The 22,662-nt window shown below is 40.2% G+C and overlaps 1 protein-coding gene across 1 annotated transcript in view; it reads left to right on the top strand.

The window, feature by feature from the left end:
- Window positions 1–22,662, top strand: part of cul3b (cullin 3b) — an 89,547-nt gene that overhangs the window by 56,908 nt on the left and 9,977 nt on the right. The window contains exons 9-14 of the mRNA XM_068042141.1: window positions 7,658–7,828; window positions 9,114–9,221; window positions 10,402–10,526; window positions 13,950–14,046; window positions 15,772–15,906; window positions 17,057–17,243. Coding sequence (XP_067898242.1) covers window positions 7,658–7,828; window positions 9,114–9,221; window positions 10,402–10,526; window positions 13,950–14,046; window positions 15,772–15,906; window positions 17,057–17,243 — 823 coding nt within the window. The remainder of the gene's footprint in view (window positions 1–7,657; window positions 7,829–9,113; window positions 9,222–10,401; window positions 10,527–13,949; window positions 14,047–15,771; window positions 15,907–17,056; window positions 17,244–22,662) is intronic.

Raw genomic sequence — 22,662 nt, 5'->3', positions numbered from 1 at the left:
TCTCACTCGCACGCAGGCGCGCACATACATACACACACACAACTGGTTAACCGGGAAAAAAATAAAAGGGATTTTTGTTTACAGCTTATTGAAAGAAATAGAAGGAATAAAAAAAAACACTTGGGCTGAAAAGAAGGTATGGAAAGGTGTCCTTTATCTCAGTGAGGTGTCCCAAATGTAAATAGGCAACTGTCAGGAGGATCTTCCCAGAAAAGTTCCTTCCAGGCGATGTTGAAGATAACTTGGTAGGCTTTCCCAGAGATGCAGCTATAGAAGGCATCAGTCAGGTCTTACAGCAAAAATGCAGCAACAAAGGTTTCAGTTCCACACATTTGTCATGCAAGTTCTTTAATTGTGCCCGCTTTCTTCAAATACAGGAGAAGGTGGGAATCTCTTGATGCAGAATTATTTTTCGAGAGAAAGATGGACTGGTAGTCTTCTGGCAGGTCAAGAAGCAAACTGACTTTTTAACAGTTCAAATTGAATCTAAAACTTTTCCAGAAGTCCAGTCTCATGACAACCATAAATCTTGGCTTGTCACTTCTCTGAAACGTCTCTCCAAACCAAAACAACCTCTGCTGGGTTTTTATTTGAAAATCGATGCTTTCCAATACTGTTTACAGTTCCACTTTCAGTCACAACCTTTCAGTAACTGTTTACTGTTCCAGCATTTATGGAATCTCTTTTCAGTTTTAAAATAGATTATCAATTCTTCAATTTTAACAAAAAAATTGGAAACCCTCATAACAGGCCTTCGAGTGGAGCAAACTGAGGGCAGGTGGAGTCAATGTTAGGGTGGTGCAAGTAACTCTTGGTAATAAAAAGCTCTGCTTGACTAACTCGGCATAAACTAGGTATAGAACCTGGGACCTTATGGACGTTTGTTTAAGTGACATATACTGATTTGTTTGAGATGGGGTAGCATCTAAAATGCAGGTTTTTCATCTTGAATGTGTAGTTTGTACTAGATTTTTAACTTGCCTATGTCACTTTAATAGGGAAATGAGAAAAGCCATAGACATTTTTTGTCAATCTTTAAATCAAATAACTTGAAATGACTTGATAAATTCAGCAAAAGTAATGACTTTTTTTACTCTTCACAACCGTTCGCTCTGTGCACCATGGTAGCCAATAAATATCTGAAAAGTAGCCCTGAGTATGTGCAGATAGTTTAGATAAATGAATGTACAATTTATTTTTAAATGCTGGCTTTCAGTGTAACATTGTGTTTCAATATAAGTACCGCAGACAATACTTTCAATACTCAAACTTTGAGCTAATGCTTTCCTCCAACTTTCAGTCCCAGCATCAAACTTACCTTTTGCTATTTTTTTTTGACAGCCAGAAGTTTTGCGGAATCTGTTTAGGTTTCTTACTTTGCCACTTTAGTCCTTCCTAAAAATATTCCAGCACTGAATAAACAAAAACTACTGAAAGTCTGCTAAACTGAAACAAATTCTACACTTTGTTTTCTGCTGTTGTAACTAGGTTTTTGTCTTTGAGTATCCGGAATATTATGTTATTAGTTGCTGTCTGACTGTTGTACCATACCCTATTAGTTGTTTGCTGTCATTGCTGCCTGACATTTTGGTTCTTAAGATTGGCACATTGAAGACATATTGGAGAAGTTGGGACTGTTTTCGTTGGAGAAGAAAAGGCTGAGAGGAGATTTGATAGAGGTATTCAAAATTATGAGGGGTCTGGACAGAATGGATAGGGAAAAACTGTTGGTATACATGAAAGGATTGAGAACAAGAGGGCACAGATTTAAAGTGATTGGCCAAAGAAGCAAAAGCGACATGAGGATAAACTTCTGTACCCGACGCGTGGTTAGAATCTGGAATGCACTGCCTCAGAATGTGGTGGAGGCAGGTTCAATCGAGGCATTCAAAAGGGAATTAGACTGTTATCTATAAAGGAAGAATGTACAGGGTTATGAGGAGAAGGCAGGGCAATGGCAATAGGTAAGTTGCTCATTCGGAGAGTTGGTGCAGACATTGGGCTGAATGGCCTCCTTCTGCACTGTAACTATTCTGTAATTTATGTTTTGCATTTCACAACTTTATCAGATCTTGGATATTTTTCCACAGTTGGTTAAAGTTCCAATTTTGTCTTTGGGAACATGTATCCACAAAGCAACAGTTGGTGTATCTTTGAACTAACCTGAAGTCCGGGACAGCGGCGGACTTGGAAGGAGTCTGGACTGGAAGCAGTCCTATCAAAGAACGAGCGGGGCTTGAGGCCCTTCACTAACCTGAAGTCCGGGACAGCGACGGTCTCTCTGACTGTTTCTGCGCACGCTTTGTTTAGATTAAGTGGGGGGGGGAAACTAATAGTGACATCGCTGAAATTCTGTATGCTGATTATTCGGTGGGCGGCAGCTGTTATTGCCTGGGGATAGCTGTGATAGATTGATGTTTTAAAAAAAAAAGGTTCCTTTTAAATTAAAGCCGTAGGATAGCTACCTGTAAATTATTAGTATTTACTAGCTATACTAGTGCTGTTTGCATGGAGTGAGGCTGTAAGTTAAGTGTGGGTATCTTTGCTGGCTGGGGGTGGTGGAAGATGCTCTTTGGTCTTTTTCTTTCTCAGCCTCAAAGGTACAGGGTATGAAAGCTGATTGTCAATAGCTGGTAAGTTATTTCAACTAGCAAGTTTTCATGATAAAGTTAAATAATGGTAGGGCAGTTTGGCCAAGCAGAATGTGCCTCCTGTGCAATGTGGCCTTGGCGAACATGTCTGCAGAAAGTGTCTCCAGTTGCAGAAGCTTGAGCTTCGGGTTTTGGAGCTCGAGCGGCGGCTGAAGTCACTGTGGTGCTTCCGTGAGGTGGAGGACTATGTGGATGGCACGTTTCAAGAGGTAGTCAAGCCGGTGCCTGGGCGAGCACAGTCGGGGGGGTGACTGGGTGGCTGCCGGATGGATAAAGAAAGACGGGTAGTGCAGGAGTCCCCTGAGGACATCCCACTTTCTGATTGGTGTTCAGTTCTGGGTACCGATGGGAAAGTGTGTTCCTCTGGAGAATGCACTGAGATTCATAACTGGAATATCATGGGTGACTCAGCTGTGCTGGCATGGAGAAAAATGGACAAGAGGGCAATAGTGGTAGGAGATTCTATGGTTAGAGGAACAGATGGGTGTTTCTCTGGTTGCAGACGTGATTCCAGGGCGGTATGTTGCCTCCTGGTACAAGGGTGATGGATATCACCAAGCGGTTAGAGTATTCTGGAGGGTGAGGGTGCACAGCTGGAGGTCGCGGTCCACGTTGGTACCAATGACATAGGTAGAAAGAGGGATGAGGTCCTGCAAAAAGAATTTAGGGAGCAGATTAAAAAGTAGGATCTCAAAGGTTGTAATCTCTGGGTTTCTTGCAGTGCCACGGGCTAGTGAGTATATGAATAGGAGGTTGGAGCAGTTGAATGCATGGTTGAGGAGATAGGGCAGGAGGGAGGGCTTTAGTTTCCTGGATCACTGGGCCTGTTTCTGGCATAGGTACAATCTGTATAAGATGGATGGGTTGCACCTGAACCGGAACGGGACCAACATCCTTGCTGGGAGGTTTGTTAGTGCTGTTGTGGGGGTGGGGGGAGGGTGGGAGGGGGGGTGCGTTTAAACTAATTTGGCAGGGGGATGGGATACAGAGTAGAAGCAGAGTAGGGGGTGATGTACAGTCAAAAGTAGAAGAGAAGCTAAGAGTCTGGAGTGCAGAGTAAATGTAGACCTGTTGAGGCTCAAGCAAATAATGCGAGGCTGGATTGTATCTATTTTAATGCAAGGAGTCTTACTGGTAAGGTAGATGAATTGAGGTTGTCGATTAACACATGGGATTATGATATTATTGCTATCACTGAGACATGGTTGAGGGAAGGGCAGGACTGACAGCTTAATATCCCAGGCTATAGAATCTTCAGACGTGATTGGGGAGGGGGTAAAAGAGGAGGTGGCATTGCACTGTTCATTAAGGAGTCACAATTATTGCAGTAAGGCGGAGATATGGACGGCCAGTGGGTCTGATACCAGTGATGAGCTCGCTGTACAATGTGTCCTTGGGGATCCTGCTATCTTCCACACGGCTCACAGGCCAAGTCATCACAAGCACCGCTGGCTCAGTAGTGTGTATAAGCTGGGGATGTTGGCCGCCTTGAGGACTTCTGCGTTGGAGATATGGTCCTGCCACCTGATGCCAAGGATTCTCTGGAGGCAGCAAAGATGGAATGGATTGAGACATCGCTCTTGGCTGACATACATTGTCCAGGCCTCGCTGCCTTAGAGCAAGGTACTGAGGACACAGGCTTGATACACTCGGACTTTTGTGTTCCGTGTCAGTGCACCATTTTCCCACACTCTCTTGGCCAGTCTGGACATAGCAGTGGAAGCCTTTCCCATGCGCTTGTTGATTTCTGCATCTAGAGACAGGTTACTGGTGATAGTTGAGCCTAGGTAGGTGAACACTTGAACCACTTCCAGAGCGTGGTCGCCAATATTGATGGATGGAGCATTTCTGACGTCCTGTCCCATGATGTTTGTTTTCTTGAGGCTGATGGTTAGGCCAAATTCGTTGCAGGCAGCCGCAAACCTGTCCATGAGACTCTGCAGGCACTCTTCAGTGTGAGATGTTAAAGCAGCATCGTCAGCAAAGAGGAGTTCCCTGATGAGGACTTTCCGTACTTTGGTCTTCGCTCTTAGACGGGCAAAGTTGAACAACCTGCCACCTGATCTTGTGTGGAGGAAAATTCCTTCTTAAGACTTGAATACATGAAAGAGCAGCAGGGAGAAGAAAATCCCAAACAGTGTAGGTGCGAGAACACAGCCCTGTTTCACGCCACTCAGGATAGGAAAGGGGTCTGATGAGTTGTTGCTGTGCTGAATTGTGCCTTTCATATTGTCATGGAATGAGGTGATGATGATGTCGTAAATAGTAAGGAGGAAAGCCTCAGATTACAGGATGATATAGATGGGCGGAACAGTGGCAGATGGAGTTTAATCCTGAGAAGTGAGAGGTGATGCATTTTGGGAGGACTAACAAGACAAGGGAATATACAATGGATGATAGGACCCTAGGAAGTACAGAGGGTCAGAGGGACCTTGGGGTGCTTGTCCATAGATCACTGAGGGCAGCAGCACAGGTAGATAAGGTGGTTAGGAAAGCATATGGGATACTTGCCTTTATTAGCCGAGGCATAGAATATAAGAGCAGGGAGGTTATGTTCGAGCTGTATAAAACGCTAGTTAGGCCACAGCTGGAGTACTGTGTACATTTATGGTCACCACACTATAGGAAGGATGTGATTGCACTGGAGAGGGTGCAGAGGAGATTCACCAGGATGTTGCCTGGGCTGGAGCATTTCAGTTATGAAGAGAGACTGGATAGGCTAGGGATGTTTTCCTTGGAGCGGAGAAGGCTGAGGGGGGCCTGATTGGTATACAAAATTATGAGGGGCATTGATGGGATCGATAGCCAGGAACTTTTTCCCTTAGCAGAGGGGTCAGTAACCAGGGGGCATAGATTTAAGGTAAGGGGCAGGAGGTTTAGAGGGGAGTTGAGGAAAAATGTTTTCACCCAGAGGTTAGAATTTGGAACACACTGCCTAAAGGGGTGGTAGAAGCAGGAACCCTCACAACATTTAAGAAGTATTTAGATGAGCACTTGAAACGCCATAGCATACAAGGCTACGGGCCAAGTGCGGCAAAATGGGATTAGATTGGACGGGTGTTTGATGGTTGGCGCAGTTGCATTGGGCTGACGGGCCTGTTTCTGTGCTGTAAAACTCTATGACTATGAACTTACAACTATCAAAACTCTTTGTGCCCCTGTGGAAAACCTAATGCAAATTGGCAAAATGTACACAAAACTGCTGATTTGCAGAGATGACGTTAAGCTCAAGTTTCTGCACAAACTCGTTTAGGATAAGTCCAACCATGCAATCTCCAATGAATCAATGCAATTAAGCACTGTAATCAGTTTGTCACCTGTAAAAAGGCATTTTCCAGCATCGCAGAGGAGTGCAATTGTTTGGAAATCAGCCATTCTTCAATTGCTTCAATTATTTTTTTAATGGATACTTGGCTTGGATCTTTGCTTTGATCTGCCCTTGGTACATAAGTCCTGTGACCAGCAGTCAATTGAAAATGCATTGGTGTGTCATGTCATGCTCTAATAGAATTTAGACTATTCAAAACTGAATTTAAAGTAAATGACCTGGATTTCATGGTACTAATGGCGAAATGATCAGCGCTCACTCATTACTCTTTTATAACTGACTGCAACTTATGGAGTCTGCACATGTGCAGTTAAGTGTGAAAAATCCAGAGGTTGCTGTCAGTGATTGTGTTTCCTCATAGGGCGCACTGTTGGGAGTTCTCCCAGACTGCAGTCAAGTAGAAATCACTGAACTGATGAAACCTTCTCCTATGTTATTAATCTTGTAAAAATCCTTGAAAAGTTGCACCTTGTCGAGTGAGGTGTAACTTTTAAAAAATTAATAATTACTGTTGAACAGCCTCCCTGGCCCTGAAAAACTAATTATATATTTGTGGGATGTCAATTTCTACATTATGATCGCATTTTCAAACTTTTAAGTATGATATTTCATCTAACAATCCTTTGTCTATGTCCCAATCATTTATTTTGCTATGAAATTTTTAATTAAGTGAAAAATTCGGTGCATTTTATTTGAGAATTCTTCTTACCCTGCTTGATGACATCACTGCTGATGGATGCCTGGTGATTCCCTTGACTTGGCACCTAATTCAAATTAAAGTTAGGAAATGGAAATCCACGCGGCAGAGATTTCTAGATCTTTGTGGGCAGAATTTTTGAGGTCAGCAGTGAGCGTCATTGCCTTGCCGCTGACTGCGAAATCCAGGCCATGGTTGCAGGAGAAATGGACCTGGGTCAGACTTCTGCAGGTACAGGTGACTGATGCTGGATTCATGTGACCACGGGTACCTGGGCATAATGAGAGCACTCCAAATAGGTGCAGTTGTTGGAAACTTGCCATATCTGACCTGGGCGTGGCCTGTTTTATGGGCGATGGCTGCTTCAGGTGAATGGATTTTTGAATCCACATCAGATTACAGATTGTCCAGCACGCCCACATCCCATGTATTGAATTAAAAAAAATAGTTACGGCCACCACTCATTAAAATGCCATCATCTTTACTAGTATTTCATTTGCTTCTGTCCAGATTACACAGCTATCAGGGTGGAAATCTTGCAGAAATTCCAAGCCCATGTTTACATTTCTCTTTCATTCATTCATGGGATGTGGGCATTGCTGGCTTGGATAGCATTTATTGCCCATCCCTAATTGCCCTTGAGAAGGTGGTCGTGGGCTGCCTTCTTGAACTGCTGCAGTCCCTGTGGGATAGGTACATCTGTGTGCTGTGATTACGTAAATAAATTCAGAAATTCCACATGCAGCTTATTCAGATAAAGGATTTTCTGTTAATATTGGGTTTATTTGTTAACTCTCTGAGGAAACATATTGTGAGCTGTAATTGAGATTTCAGTTGTTGAAATGCCAGTCAAGTTTATAGAAGACTATCCTTTGAAATAATAATATCCTGTGTTGAAATTGAACTTGGGTACGTTTAGTATTTAATCTAAACCAAAGGTTTCCTGTTACAAAGGCGCGAATCATTTTTTTTTGTTTTAAGTTGACAGAACAAGAAGTAGAGACAATCTTGGACAAGGCCATGGTTCTGTTCCGATTTATGCAGGAGAAGGATGTATTTGAACGATACTACAAGCAACATCTGGCCAGAAGGCTTCTTACTAACAAAAGTGTATCTGATGACTCAGAGAAAAACATGATCTCGAAACTTAAGGTGAAAATGTAAATCTTAGGTTATGGTAGCCCGAAATTAAACAATTTCTAGTCGCATTTACATTAATATTGGTGAACACATTACTGTAATTTTCCACTGCAAAAATATAATTGTAAAAATTGAAAGTTTATTCTACTGTATTTAGAGGGAATGGCATGAAGGGAAATACAAGATGTAGCATGAAAAATTATGTAGTAAATTATAAATGCCACTGGTGAGGGTGACATGATGCATAAGGATAGTGAGCTACCAAATAAGTTATGTGATTATCTTCACAAGTGGAACATGCCACAATATTTAGATTTTCACTCTGGTTAATTTAAACTGATTATAGTTTCATTAACCACTTTTGAGCAAGTATTGTAAAAAGCACAGTGAAAACTTTAATTCACAAAACTGCCATCAAATGCTGCAGCACTGAGTCAGCAGTAAAGTGAAGCTTGAAACTTCAGTTTGATTGGTTCTGGCAAAAATGCTTATCCAAATCTTTATATCTGTAAGGAAATTGTGTGTGATCATTGTTTCACTTCCACATAATTTTATATTGAATTAGCAAAACATTAAATCTATGCTATAGAGGGAAGCAGCAGTGGTCTGTTGTGAGCCATAAATACAATTCTGTTTGGATAATTATTAACTTAATTGTGTGAAATTAATTTAACCTACAATTACTAAGTTGACCACTATCTAGTTAAGTGCATCCAGGTCAATGCATGAAATTTTGCGATTAGCTGCACAATACTTTGTTTTACAGGTTTTGTCTGATTTTAAAATAGGTTGTTTTCTTAACACCCCTTTGTAGTCAGAACTTAAATAGCCAGAATAATAATGTTTAGAAGGAACAAAAGTATGTGAAAGACGCTCTTTATTTCAGTGGAAGTTCCACCGTACATAATTGGATTCAACATTATTCAATTGAATGAAAGTTGCTGAATATGAGTAAGTTAACTGTCAAGATATGCTTAATTAATGTTCAAAATATTGAGATTTTCATTTCATGCAACCATTTTTTAAATCACAGTCTGGCATTTTAATGCCATTTTATCTTGAATAAGACCTCTTGTATTTTCTTAGAAAGTAAGTAGAAAGTAAAAATTTTTGTTTTTCAGTTTTCATGTAATCCTGTTGAATTCAGAGGTTAGGATATGCAAAAGGTGTACATCATTCAACTAGCGAACTATTTTTCCCTTTTGAAGGCGGCAAAATTGAGACTTTGATAGTTGTATGTACATTAAAGTTGCATCTGACTTCTTGAATTATGTGTTAAATATTCCTTTTCCTTCAGACCGAGTGTGGTTGCCAGTTCACATCCAAACTGGAGGGAATGTTCAGGGACATGAGTATCTCAAATACAACGATGGATGAATTCCGACAGCACTTACAAACTACAGGGGTGAGAACGTGTTTCAGTAAAGTATTAAGTATAGTATTGGGGATGAAATATTTCCATGTGATTTGAAAATCAAAGTTTCTAATTTGACATATCTACTAGTCTATTATCTATTGACTGTTGGAGGTTTCAGTTTGTAGTCTACGATTGATACATTTATCATAAAAATTGTAAATTTTTTTTATTCAACAAGGTTTGACCTCCTTTCTCCCCCCACCCATCACCAATAAATGAGTTTTGCATCAAAATGTAAACATAGGGCCATCAAAAGCTTTGTATTCTGTAATGGTATATAGATATCTTTTAAAATTTATAATGACAATCTATTTTTAAAAAATTTAGCAACAAACTAAATTTTAATGTACAATGAACAAGGCCCAGATTTTGCACTTGTATTAATGGCAAAATTGTCAGTATTCGTTATCATTGCAACTGCAAAACTGATGGCAACGTCTGACGCTCAGATATGCACAGTTAAATTTTGAAATCCTGAAATTGCTGCCAGTGATTCCCAGCTCCTCCAGAGTGCACTGTTGAAGTCTGCACAGACGGTAGTCTTTAGAAATCACTTGAACTGCATAAACTTCCCCTTTACGCTGTAATATTACTGTTTTTAAAGAAAGAAAAAAAGTTGCACCTTGTTGAATAAGGTGTAACTGGGTTTTTAACGGTGCACTAAATTCATAAATACTCCTAAACAACCTCTCTGGGTCTGCAAATCTGATTTTATATTTATCAAATTTCTGCATTAAAAAAATTAAAAAGCTATGGAATTTTTATCAAAAGTTTCAACTTCTACCGTATTTCCATGTGTTTGTCCCAATCTTTATTTAACTGGAAAATTTACAAGATGTGAATGATGATCACTTTACTTCCTGGTTTGCTATCTGTGCGAATTCTTCACCGTGAATGGCTGATTAGTTTGCTTAATGATAACACTACTGGTGGATGCATGGAGATCCCTAGATTTGGTGGCAAAAAAAATTAACATCTGGAAAGATGAAATTCACACCATAAAGATCATAGGATCTTTGTGGGAAGCTTTCTTTGACGTCAGTGGTGAACACTCATTTTGCCACTGACTGCAAAATCTGAGCCATTATATTCTGCTGAGTACAGTACCTGTTGTAATTACAGCAATGTATAAAAATGAAATATGCTCTCGGTCCTTTTGTTCCCTCAGGTCTCTCTAGGGGGTGTCGACTTGACAGTAAGAGTTCTGACTACAGGTTATTGGCCTACTCAGTCTGCTACACCAAAATGTAACATCCCCCCAGCACCCCGACATGCCTTTGAAGTCTTTAGAAGGTAAAGCTTCATAAATAAGCTATTCTGTTTCTGGAGCATTTGATAATGATCAAGTCATGTTGACTTTATTCTAGTTCAGTAGTAGCATGGTTACATGGTTCCAGAACCAAAATTAAAAGCCAGATTAAGAGAACTTTTTTTCCTGTCATGGGAAAAAGTAGTTTTTTTATTAATACTAGAGTAATTTAGGTGCGGAATTAAATGCATTGTACTTGAAAAGTTTTATTTAATTTTCTCTCCTGCGTAATCACTACTTTTGGAAAAAAAATCTAAAAGGCCTTGCTACTAAGTTCGCTAACCTGTAGCATCTTGATTTATCTACTGTATTAAAAGTAGAATTCCAAAACTTGTGTCAACTATATGTAACAAAGATTTATTTTGTGTAACTTTATAAAACATATATGAAGTGTGTTAACTTTTAATTCTGCAAATAGTATCACATGAGCCGTAACTGCAATGCAGTTCAGTGGTTTTGGTGTTTAATATGACAGTGGGGATGACAAAGTGGGAATTGTTTCAGTAGCTAGCTTTGTGGAATTTTCTAGAGAGTTGATTGGAGTGCAATTGCATCTGTGTAAATTGGACTTTCAGAGACCCAAGAATATAGGTACAAAAGGATATCCTATCCAATCCAACTAATCAGTTTCAGAACCTGAGTATCTTTAAGCTGCTTCTTCCTGAGCCTGCTTAATCAGGAATCTGATTTGCCTTTACAGTGTTTAACTGAATTTATTTGTGGTAGCTTCTTCAATAATGTCAACAACTCTATACATAAAGAAACTTACTTGAAATTAATTATATAGATGTAAAATGTAAACAAGACATTAATCCCAACCATTCTGTTATTTATCCTGCATACAAGTCCTAATCCTATGTCCCTTTATCCCCCTACCTTCAACCTGCTCAATAGTTACCAGAGTTAGCTCTGGCTCCCTTTTTAAAAATATGCAGTGCTTAAAATAAAGTTTGTGGGCTTTTTTGGTATATGCTCTCAAGTTCTCTAATGCAGGATTACATAGAATGCCATTCCATGTTGACCTCCTCAATTGATTTTGTTGTTTCAACTTGAATCGTGCCCTCACCGCTGTTGCTTCAAATGAAGATAGACTGCTTTTTTCACCTCTCACTAATATAATGGAATCATCTCTCTCTCTTCACTGGATCCTTTATACTACTTCTCAACTATACTAATGCTCCATCTGTTATCTAGCTAATGTTTTATATAGAGTGAATAAATTATCATTTAGAATTTATTGACTCTATCTGCATATATAATACAACCATTTTTTGGCATCCACAGCCCTCCACTAATACATTTAATGCTAAGTCACCCTATGTGTAAGACCATTGTTCTGACAATTGCTACATGTGGAATTATTAATCTACATAACATAACTATGCTGATTTACTCTTTTTTATTCTTTCATGGGATGTGGGCGTCGCTGGCAAGGTCAGCATTTGTTGCTCATCCCTAATTGCCTTTGATAACTGAGAGGCTTGCTAGGCCACTTCAAAGGGCAGTTAAGAGTCAGCCACTTCAAAGGGCAGTTAAGAGTCAGCTGTGGGTCTGGAGTCACATCTAAGCCAGGCCGAGTAAGAACAGCAGATTTCCCTTCCTAAAGGACATTAGTGAACCAGATGGATTTTTATGATGATCAATGGGAGTTTCATGCCACTATTACTGAGGCTAGTTTTCAATTCCAGATTTACTAATTAATTGAATTTAAATTCCACCAATGGTGTACCAATGTGCCATGGTGGGATTTGAGCCCATGTCCCTGGGGCATTAGCCTGGGCCTCTGGATTACTAATCCAATGACATTACCACTATGCCACCATCTTCCCGGGTGTGTTTGTATATTCTGAGCTCTTGAATGCAATTTCTCCTCACCTCCACCACCCCCCTCCCCCCAACCAGCCAACAATGATTTCTATGGCTCTGAATTTCTGCTAGGAGCAAATTATTTTTTAAATTTTTTCCTTCAGCAATATTTAAACGTTTGGGCTTTTTTCTGTCCTTGAGTAAGTGGCCAAAGGATAGCCATTGAATAAAAATGCAAAATATTGCAGATGCTGGAAAGAAAAAGTGCTGATTTTTACCTGAAATGTTAATGCTGTTTTTCTCTACACAGATGCTGCCTGACCTGAGTATTTCCAGCATTTACTGTTTTTGTTTGGGATAGCCATCTAAGTTTGCTTTTTAGAATCTATATTAAGTGAGAAATGTGCCAACCAACATTGTTCTGATTACATACTGAATAGTGGGCAAGAATTTATTGTATCTAACATTATTCCTTCGAGTTGCCCTTGCCCATTTAATTTCCATGAGCTTTTCTATAGCAAGTTGCTGTAAGAGGGAGATCAGTTTTTTTGCATTTCCAACAACAATTAAAATGAAGGACTAAGACGCAAGACTCCACAATCATAAAAATTAATTTGCAGTGCCAGAGAGGTTGTTTAGCAGGAATTAAGACTTACACCGCCATTGAAAAGTGTACTTAAATTCATGTGGGTTTAGTTTGTACCTACCATCCAAGTACAAGAGCTTCATGCTATTAATGCATTTGAATGATGAGGGAGATGGTGAGGCACTGTTTTCAGGAAGCTAACGGCAGAGCGCTGCATCTCAGGCACCATTAGTAGCCTCACCGTTATTTTGACTGTGAATTCTGACCTAATATGTAAATGACGATATACAAGGCAGTAATTAAGTCACGTGATTTTGCTGAGTCTTAATTGTGAACTATACTCCATTCAGATTTAGGGACTGTTTATAAGTGACGTCCATTTTTGTAACATAGGACTTCTAGCTACTTAAAGATGACTTATCTTGAGGAAAGCTAGTTCTCTTAATTACTGCTACTTTATGGAAACTTGAGTGACATAGATGAAAGGGTAACAGAAGTGATGTTGAACCTGTAACTGATAAGGTATTAGTTTCTTTGTAGTAGAATATGAAGAAAATATAGCTTGTATTGAGATTGGAGTGGAATTGTAAATTCTGCTGAAAATTTCTTCCCTTTAAGCACTGACTGTATCAAAATCAGTTTTAAAGTTTTACAGGCTTCTCTACAGCTCAAAAGATGGAGTGTAGGAGCAAGGAAAAAGCAACTAAGCAAACGGTGCAAATTATTTTAAAAAAGAAATGAAGTTTAGAAAGCTTGGAAATTTGGCTAAAGTAGGGGAAAAAAGTGTTCAATAATGTTAGGACACAGAGGTGAGAAGAGATCATAGGACAACTGGATGCAGTGATAAGGTGGCCAAAGCTAATCAAGAATAGACTAAATCCTTGGTGACCACTGCAAGAGTGCTTGAGCTTAATCATACTGAAGTAAAATTAAATGTTATCTTTATGCCTTCCATTTCAACTTAGATTTTTATAAAGGTTTTTGGCAATGCTTTTGTTTTCTGTTTTCATTGCAGGTTCTATTTGGCAAAGCACAGTGGTCGACAGCTCACACTCCAGCACCACATGGGTTCTGCAGATCTAAATGCCACTTTCTATGGACCTGTGAAAAAGGCAAGTGCCTTAACAGTAATTAATGAGAAAACATTCTCCACTTAGAAGCTGGTTACAAATTGATTATAGGTAGGAGGGAGAAGAAGGATAAGGAAATCATTGTTGAACTAGTAATGAAAGAGGGGAACTATTATCATCTTAGTGGTAATCTCAATTCTGTTTAGTAGGTATGCAGTGAAGGTTGTGCAAACTTTTAGTGGCTTTTGCTTAGCTGCCGAGATGAAATATTAAAGACTTCAAAGATGGTGCTGTGGTCTATAAATTACATTTCAAAATGTAATAAAGGAAAAAAATTTACACAAATTTCATTGTGAGTAAAATTTGGCAGAAAAGTGAGGATTCAAGCTTTGCCTAGAACTTAGAACTTTGAAGATATTTATTTCATCATCTGAAGCTTAGTCATTGGGTTCATTTTGTGTATATTGAGCTATAAAAATTATTTGGATAGGAAATACCATTTTAAATAGACATTATTTTCCCACTAATTCAATGCTAAATATTTTGGTTAAATGCATAAGCACATGTTAGTGTAGTACACAGATTTTTGCATCATCAGCCCATTACAGGCAATAGTATTAAAGCCTTTGAAAGCAATATAATCAAAATTAATCATAGTCTGCCTGAGGTAATATTATACCTGAATGACATCACACAATAAGGCAATCAATCCAAAATGCTTCTGGACAAAAGCTTGAGATGTAGGTGTTGACACTTCTACATTACAATTCTTATGGACCATGCTAAATTCAAGATTGCGTAGATCAACAAGGTTGGAAACATTCAGCAGATCAAGCAGCATCTTTGGAGAGAGGAAATCAGGTCAACACTTCAGGTTTCTTGACCCGTCAAGGTTCTGAATGGGGATGTTAACCCTCCGACCACAGCTTCTGCCTGATCAGTTAAATGTTTCCAGCATTTTGTGTTTATATTTCAGATTTTCAGCATCTGCTGTATTTGCTGAACAGAAAAGTTACAATTTTAAGCTCAAGTTGTTAAAGCTATCCGAGCCCTATTTTTTAAAAAAAGTACTGAAATGTACTTTGTCATTTTTCTTTGGGATCGGGTTAAACCTGTCCTGAAGTATTTATATTTAAAAAGCAAAGCAAAACCTGACCTTTGAGAAGTGTCCAAGATGGAGCAAATGAGAACCGTTTTCAGTTTACTGTGGAAAGGGAAGTTTCTTGTTTAAAATTAGAGTTTATGAATGTGCTGATGAGTGGAGTGCTTGTAAAACCTACAGCAATCAGCTGATGGTACATTGAGTAACTGCTGCTCACTGATAATTTTGTATGAGTAGTAGGGAGAAATTATATTGTCAAGTGAGTTGCAGTTTGGTCTCCATTAATTTAACCACAGCTTAGGAGACTACCAAAAAGTCAGCTATAGCATTGTGTCTGGTTTTTGATTAAAGGAAATTTTGAAAAAACTCACCTTGATTGGAAGCCATTTGTAGCATTGTTTTGCAAGCATTAAAAAAAACACCAGGTTTTACATCATTTGCACTTGTAACCATACACTCCCTGAAGTGGAACCCATTGATTTTAATACCAGATAAGTTGATGTGCACAGCCCAGTTTGCCATTTTTAAGCTGGCAAACTTATGTTTAATATAATTTCACTGTCTTAGAACAACTAATGTTTCAGAAAAGATGTAACAAGTTCAGTTTGATTTGCATTATGTCAGCAAGGTTGAAGGTTGTAAATTATATATTTTTGTCTTAACAGGAAGATGGTTCTGAGGTTGGAGTAGGTGGAGCTCAGGTAACTGGCTCGAATACTAGAAAGCACATATTACAAGTATCTACTTTCCAGATGACCATATTAATGCTGTTCAACAACAGAGAGAAATACACATTTGAGGTGAGAATAGGATATGACACAAATGTGATGCATGTCAAAGACTGTCGTATTAGGCAAAATTATTTCTGCTGACATGGCTTCACGAGATGAGATCATGGCTTCCTGCAAGACCCTCGTATGTAAAGAGTCAATGACTGACTGTACAAATGCTGCTGTGAAATAGATTACTGCTATCTTTGCTGTTAAATGTGCTTGAGTATAGACTGATCTATGTTGTAAATGTTTATCAACAGAAATATTTTTGCAGTACTGGTAAGTGAAACAAACTAAATCACTTAATAGGATCCAGAGTGGATTTACAGGCTGGTTGACTTCAAAATGAACTTACAGTTCAGATTTTCGAGTAGCAGATTTAAACAAAACTATCTTTAGAACTTGCATTGCTACTTCAAGTTAATAGCAGTCCACCTTATTTATAATGAAATAAAAGCAGAAAATGCTCAGGTTAGGCAGCATCTGTGGAGAGAGAAAAGGAGTTAACGTTTCACATTGATGACCCTTCATCAGAGCTGGAAAAAGTTAGTAATGTAATAGATATAAGCATGTTCAGAGGTGGGGAAAGTGGAGGGGATGTGGGGTAGGGAGGAGAGAACAAAGGGAAGGAAGATTTGTGATGGGTGGAAGGCAGGAGAGATTAAGTGGCCAAAGGGATGTTGGAAGGCAAAAAGGGGAGGTGTAAACTGGTTACTGATGAAAGGTCACCAACCTGAAACATTAATGCATTTTCAATTGTTTCATATTTCAGCATCCACAGTATTTTGCTTTTGTTTTTATTTAAAATGATGCTTGCAAGTTGTCCAGAAATGTGTTTATAAGAGGAATGTTGGCTTGTCCGTATTTCTTCTTTGTCAATACACAAGTTGCAAACAACAATATCAAACATGGTAATTTATCCTAGGATGTTTTAAGAGCACACTGGCCTGTCTCCTCATCACGACATTTTCTATTCTTTTACATTTGTTTGTTTCATGAAGCGCATAAACTTTACAATGATGTGGGCCCAGTCAAAATTAAAATTGTTCCATTTAAATACTTAGATGCTTTTTCTGAAAGTGCCACCAATTGACTAATGCTTAACAAAATAGTGCATATGGAAATAAGGTATAATTGTAAATATACTCTTTTTAAAGCACTATAATTTTATTTCCAGGAAATTCAGCAGGAGACAGATATTCCTGAACGGGAATTGATCAGAGCTCTTCAGTCGTTAGCATGTGGCAAACCAACACAGCGAGTCCTTAGCAAAGAGCCCAAGTCAAAAGAAATTGAGCCTGGTCATGTTTTTATAGTGAACGATCAGTTCACATCAAAGTTGCACAGAGTCAAGATTCAAACAGGTTTGTTTTGAAAAAAAATTCAATCAGATTGAGGTAAATATTTTTTACACAGTTAAGGGTAACTGCACTCACGCAAATGTTTGTCCAGTAAAATTAATAGTGGGTAAGTTTTCAATATTGTCTAGATTTGCATGAATTTTGGGCTGTTACAGGTTTTCAGTAAGGTGGCCTAAATCCTGCTTGGATAGGATTTAAATCCCAGGTATCAGAAGAGTTCTAACTTACTGTGTGCCAACTGGTTATCATTTCAAATTAACATTCAAATTTTGTTTAAAAGTTCACTATTAGGCATTGCTGTGGATCTTCGCAGATAGCATCAAACAAAAACAATAATGGAAACATGCAGCAGCTCAGTCAACATTTGCAGAGAGAGAAGATAAATTTGCATTTAAGGACTAGAAAAGTAAGAGATGGACAGGCAATATTAATATTCTGGAGAAAAGTCTGCACCTGAAAGGTAAATGTGTATGTTGTCTGTACAGATGCTGACTGACCTACTGTGTGTTTCCAACTTTTTTGGGGGGATGGGGGTGGGCAAAGGGGGAGGTAGGAGGATTTTCAGCATCTGCAGTATTTTGCTTTTATCTCCTGGTTCTGGGTGAAAAATCACTATTGCAAATGCTCTCAATTAAAAGGGAAGGATAACAATGGAAAGAAAAGTACTTTGTGATTACAAGTATTACTTTTTGTTGACCTTTCTCCCTTCTTGGGAAGCATCTGCAGAAGGTAATGTGGGAAAAAATTGAGAGTAATGCCATAACATGGCTGGAAATGCTAAACAGGAGCAACTTGCAATTAATTAGGACCTTTATTATAGGAAGCATTCAAAGAACATTCATAAATAGGCATAAGAAAAGTAGGTGTTGAGCAAGAAAGGGAGAGATTACAAGAAGTGACCAAAAGCTTGAACAAAGCCCTGAGTCTTATGGCTTCTAATCATGGAGAAGGAATCAAAAGGGTAGGACCAAGGCAACTGAAAACTCCTTCAACAATGGACATGATGACAAAATCAGAGAGAGAGAACTGAAGGAGACTTTAAAAGCTGGACCAAGCCAGGGAAGGACTTATGGGCAAGGATTTTAAACCCAATGCTTTGGGCAACTGGAAACTAGTGTAGTTCAGCAATATGGAGGGCGAGGTGAACGAGACTTGGACTGGGCCAGGTTGTTTGCAGCAGAGATTTGAACAGTTTGAAATTTATGGAAAGTGAAGATTGAGAGAGTATTGGTGGTTGAGTCTGAAGGTGATGGAGACTTGCATAAGAATTTCAGTGGCAGTAGGACTGAGTTGGGGGCAGAGATGTGCAATGATGTGGAGGTTGAAGTAAATGGTAAAATGGATATTAAAGTAGGGGTTTCACTGTCAAGACCACTTTTTAACAGTCGGTTACAAGTATTTGATTTCTTCCTCATTCATTCAGCCACCACGCATCAATAGAATATTCGTGTCATCCCACAGAAGACTCATCCCATGTACTCGCCCTGTAAGGTTTTTATGTCATTCGGCTGCTGTCCAATTCTGTTGCAAGTCACACGTTTTTCCCCCACTGTCATTGATGGAAAAATTGTTTGGCTTTCATAGGAACAAAGGAGCCGGAGTAGGCCATTCAGCCCATCGAACCTGCTCTGCCATTCAATATGATCATGGCTAATCATCCCCTTCAATGCCTTTTTCCCACACGATCTCTATATCCCTGTATGTCATGGGTATTTAGAAATCTGTCAATCTCTACTTTAAACATACTCAATGACTGAGCTTCCACAACCTCTGGGGTAGAGCATTCCAAAAGATTCACAACCCTTTGAGTAAAGAAATTTTTCCTCTTCTCGGTCCTAAGTGGCTTCCACCATATTTTGAAATTATGTCCCCTGGTTCTAGACTTCCCAACCAGGGGAAACATCTTAGCTGCAACTACCCTTTCTATCCCTTTAAGCATTTTGTAGGTTTTAATGAGATCACCTCTCATTCTTCGAAATTCTAGAGAATACAGGCCCAGTTTCCCCACTCTCTCCTCATAGGACAGTCCTGCCATCCCGGGAACAAGTCTGGTGAACCTTCGTTGCACTTCTTCTATGGCAATAATGTTCTTCCTAAGGTAAAGGGACCAAACCTGCACACTGTACTCCAGGTGCGGTCTAACCAAGGTCCTATACAATTGAAGCAAGACTTCACTATTCCTGTACACAAATCCTTTTGCAATAAAAGCTAACATATCATTAGCCTTTCTGATTGCTTGCTGCACCTGCATTTTAGCTTTCAGTGACTTATTGACGAGGACACCCAGGTCCCTTTGTACATCTACACTTTCTAATCTCTTACCATTTAAGAAATACTCTGCACATTTATTCCTCCTACCAAAGTGGATAACCTCACATTTTTCCACATATTCCATCTGCCACGTTCTTGCCCACTCAGTAAGTCTGTCCATATCCCCTTGAAGCCGCTTTTCATCTTCCTCACAACACACCTAGTTTTGTGCCATCTGCGAACTTGGAAATACTACATTTGGTCCCCACATCAAATCATTGATATATGTGTGCAGCTGGGGCCCAAGTACTGATCCTTGCGGTACCCTCCTCAGTTTAGTAAAATTGGCCTTGCCCCAATTGAGAACTCTAACTACTGTTCTATCTCTGTCCTTTTCCATAATTGTGTTAAAGCTGACTGAATTATGATCACCATCACTAAAATGCTCTCCCCATACCACTCCTTCCACATGCCCATCTTCATTTCCTAAAACTAAGTCTAAAACTGCACCCTCTTTTGTTGGGCTTGCTACATACTGGGCAAAAAAGTTCTGAATGCACCTCAAGAATTCTGCTCCCTCAATTCCTTTCACACGAAAACTATCCCAGTTAATATTGGAGTAATTAAAATCCCCTACTATTACTGCCCTATTGTTCTTGCACTTCTCAGAGATTTGCCTACATATCTGCTCTTCTATCTCCCTCTGACTGTTTGGGGGTCTTTTGTACACTCGCAGCAGTGTGATTGCCCCTTTTTTCGTTCCTTCGCTCAATCCATATGGCCTCATATATCCAACATATCATCCCTCCTCACAGCTGTAATAGTTTCCTTGACCAAAATTACCACTCCCCTCCTTTCTTTTCAGCCTCCCTATTGCAGTTGAAACTCTGTAACCAGGAACGTTGAGCTGCCATTCCTGTCCCTCCTTAAGCCATGTTTCTGTAATAGCTATGATATCATACTGCCACATGTCTATCTGCCCTCAGCTCATCTGCTTTATTTGCTATGCTTCTTGCATTGAAATAGATATCCTTGAGCACTGCTAAACTTTTTTTTTTTCTAACCCTCATTTTCTCTGTCTTCTAGACTCATCCATTAATTTCCCACCTTCCATTTTAATTTCTGATCTTGTCCCAGCTGAATCTACCCTCAGGTCCCCATGCCCCTGCCAAACACTCCACAGCACTAGCAAAACGTCCTGCAAGGACCTCAGTGCAACCCGTCCGGCCTGTACAGGTCCCATCTCGCCCAAAGCTGGTTCCAGTGTCCCAGGAATCTGAAGTCCTCCCTCCTGCACTATCTTTCCAGCCACACATTCATTTGTCTCACCTATTTCTATACTCACTTGCGCGTGGCACTGGGAGTAATGTGGAGATTACTACTTTTGATGTCCTGCTGGCCAATTTCTTACCTAGCACCCTAAATTCTAACTGCAAGACCACATCCCTCTTTCTCCCCATGTCGTTAGTTCCAATGTGGACCATGACTGCTGGCTGTTCACCCTTCCTCTTCAGGATGCTCTGCAGCCGCTCAGTGACATCCTTGACCCTGGCACCAGGGAGGCAGCACACCATTCTGGATTCACGTCGGCAGCCATAGAAACGCCTGTCTGTTCCCCTGACTTTTGAATCACCTATCACTATGGCTCTTCCAGTCTTCCTTGTATCCCCCTGTGCAGCTGAGCCACCGATGATGCCATGGACTTGGCTCTGGCTGCACTCCCCAGGTGATGCCTTTACTCAGTATCCAGAACTGAATGCCTGTTGGAGAGTGAGATGCACTCGGGGGTCTCCTGCACTACCTGCCTCCTTTTTGACTGTCTAGTGATCATCCATTCCCTCTCTCCCTGCATACTCTTAAGCTGTGGGGTGACCACATCTATAAACGTGCTATCCATGTATCTCTCACCCTCATGAATGCACCGCAGTGTCGCCAGCTCCCACTCAAGTTTCAAAACCTGGCTCTCAAGCTGCTTCAATTGACTACACTTCCTGCACAAATGGTTCTCCAGGATACGGGAAGTATCCTGGAGCTCCCACATAGCACAAGAGGTGCACTCTCAAGGTTGAAGCGCCCCGCCATTCCTTTATTTATTAGTTGACCCTTTGCTACTGCTAAAAATAAACCTTATCAGTACTGCAATAGCTTAGAATTAATAAAACCTTACTAGTACTGATAAATTCTACTAAAAATCAATACAGTTCACTAGTTAAAATAAACCTTACTCAAAAAAACCCAGCTACTCATTTGTTCCTTATTAAGCTATTTACACACTCACACCCTAACAGTGGTGTACTAACTCAGCTATTTAGAGTTATTCCCTAACAGCAGTTACTCACCAGCCAATCATCTTGCAGCTTTCATGTGACGTCACTGTTCACATTGTTTTCAAACTCTGGCATGCCTGGACTCCTCTCCCGGAAGGTAAGTGCTCGAGGCCACAATCCTCGGGCTCGGTTTATTGGCTCCCTGCTCCATATTCTTCCCGCAGGTCCGCTGCTCTCCCGGAAGGTAAGTACCACTGATGTAAGGTTAATTTTGCCTTCACTGTATGCTATTAGCAAAACTTGTTGGGAAATAGTTCTAGTCAGAGTGCTCAAACATCCTTTTTGGAATATTTACAGCTAGGGATGACTTTTATTCTGGCAATGGGGGTCCCGACGGAAGGCGGGAGAGACCACGCCTCAGCCCTCCATCTGACCCTTGAAGCCATTTCGTGGTGGGCAGGCAATTAACTGCCCGCCGTCTCTTTAAGGGACAAGCTCCCGCCTCCTGCGGTATCGAAGATGTCAGGAGACGCTGAGACAGGTGAGTGGGGTCAAGAGGCCCCGGCGACAGGGTTGGGGGTTGGTGAGGGTGAGGGTTGGCGATTGTCCCCAGGGGGCCCTGGATTGCCTCCAAAGGAGGGAATCCCCGAACCTTACTAAGAGGCTGCCAGGCTTTAGCTGGCAGCATCTCCCCACAGCAACGGGCCCCTCCACCTTCCACAGAATTGAGGTGGAGGCAGACAGAGGCCCTTAAGTGGCCATAAAATTCTGCCCCAGGTATCTGTTTTCTCAAGTTAATATTTTCGATACCTCACTTGGATCTCAAAAATAAACTTCTGTCAGTTCAGGCAGTTTTTCAGGTTTGTCTAACCAATGTTTTAATTTCTCGAAGTGTAGAGCTATCT

Source organism: Heterodontus francisci, chromosome 11 (assembly GCF_036365525.1).
Source record: "Heterodontus francisci isolate sHetFra1 chromosome 11, sHetFra1.hap1, whole genome shotgun sequence".
NCBI lineage: Eukaryota > Metazoa > Chordata > Chondrichthyes > Heterodontiformes > Heterodontidae > Heterodontus > Heterodontus francisci.
This window is presented reverse-complemented; position numbering and strand designations above follow the sequence as displayed.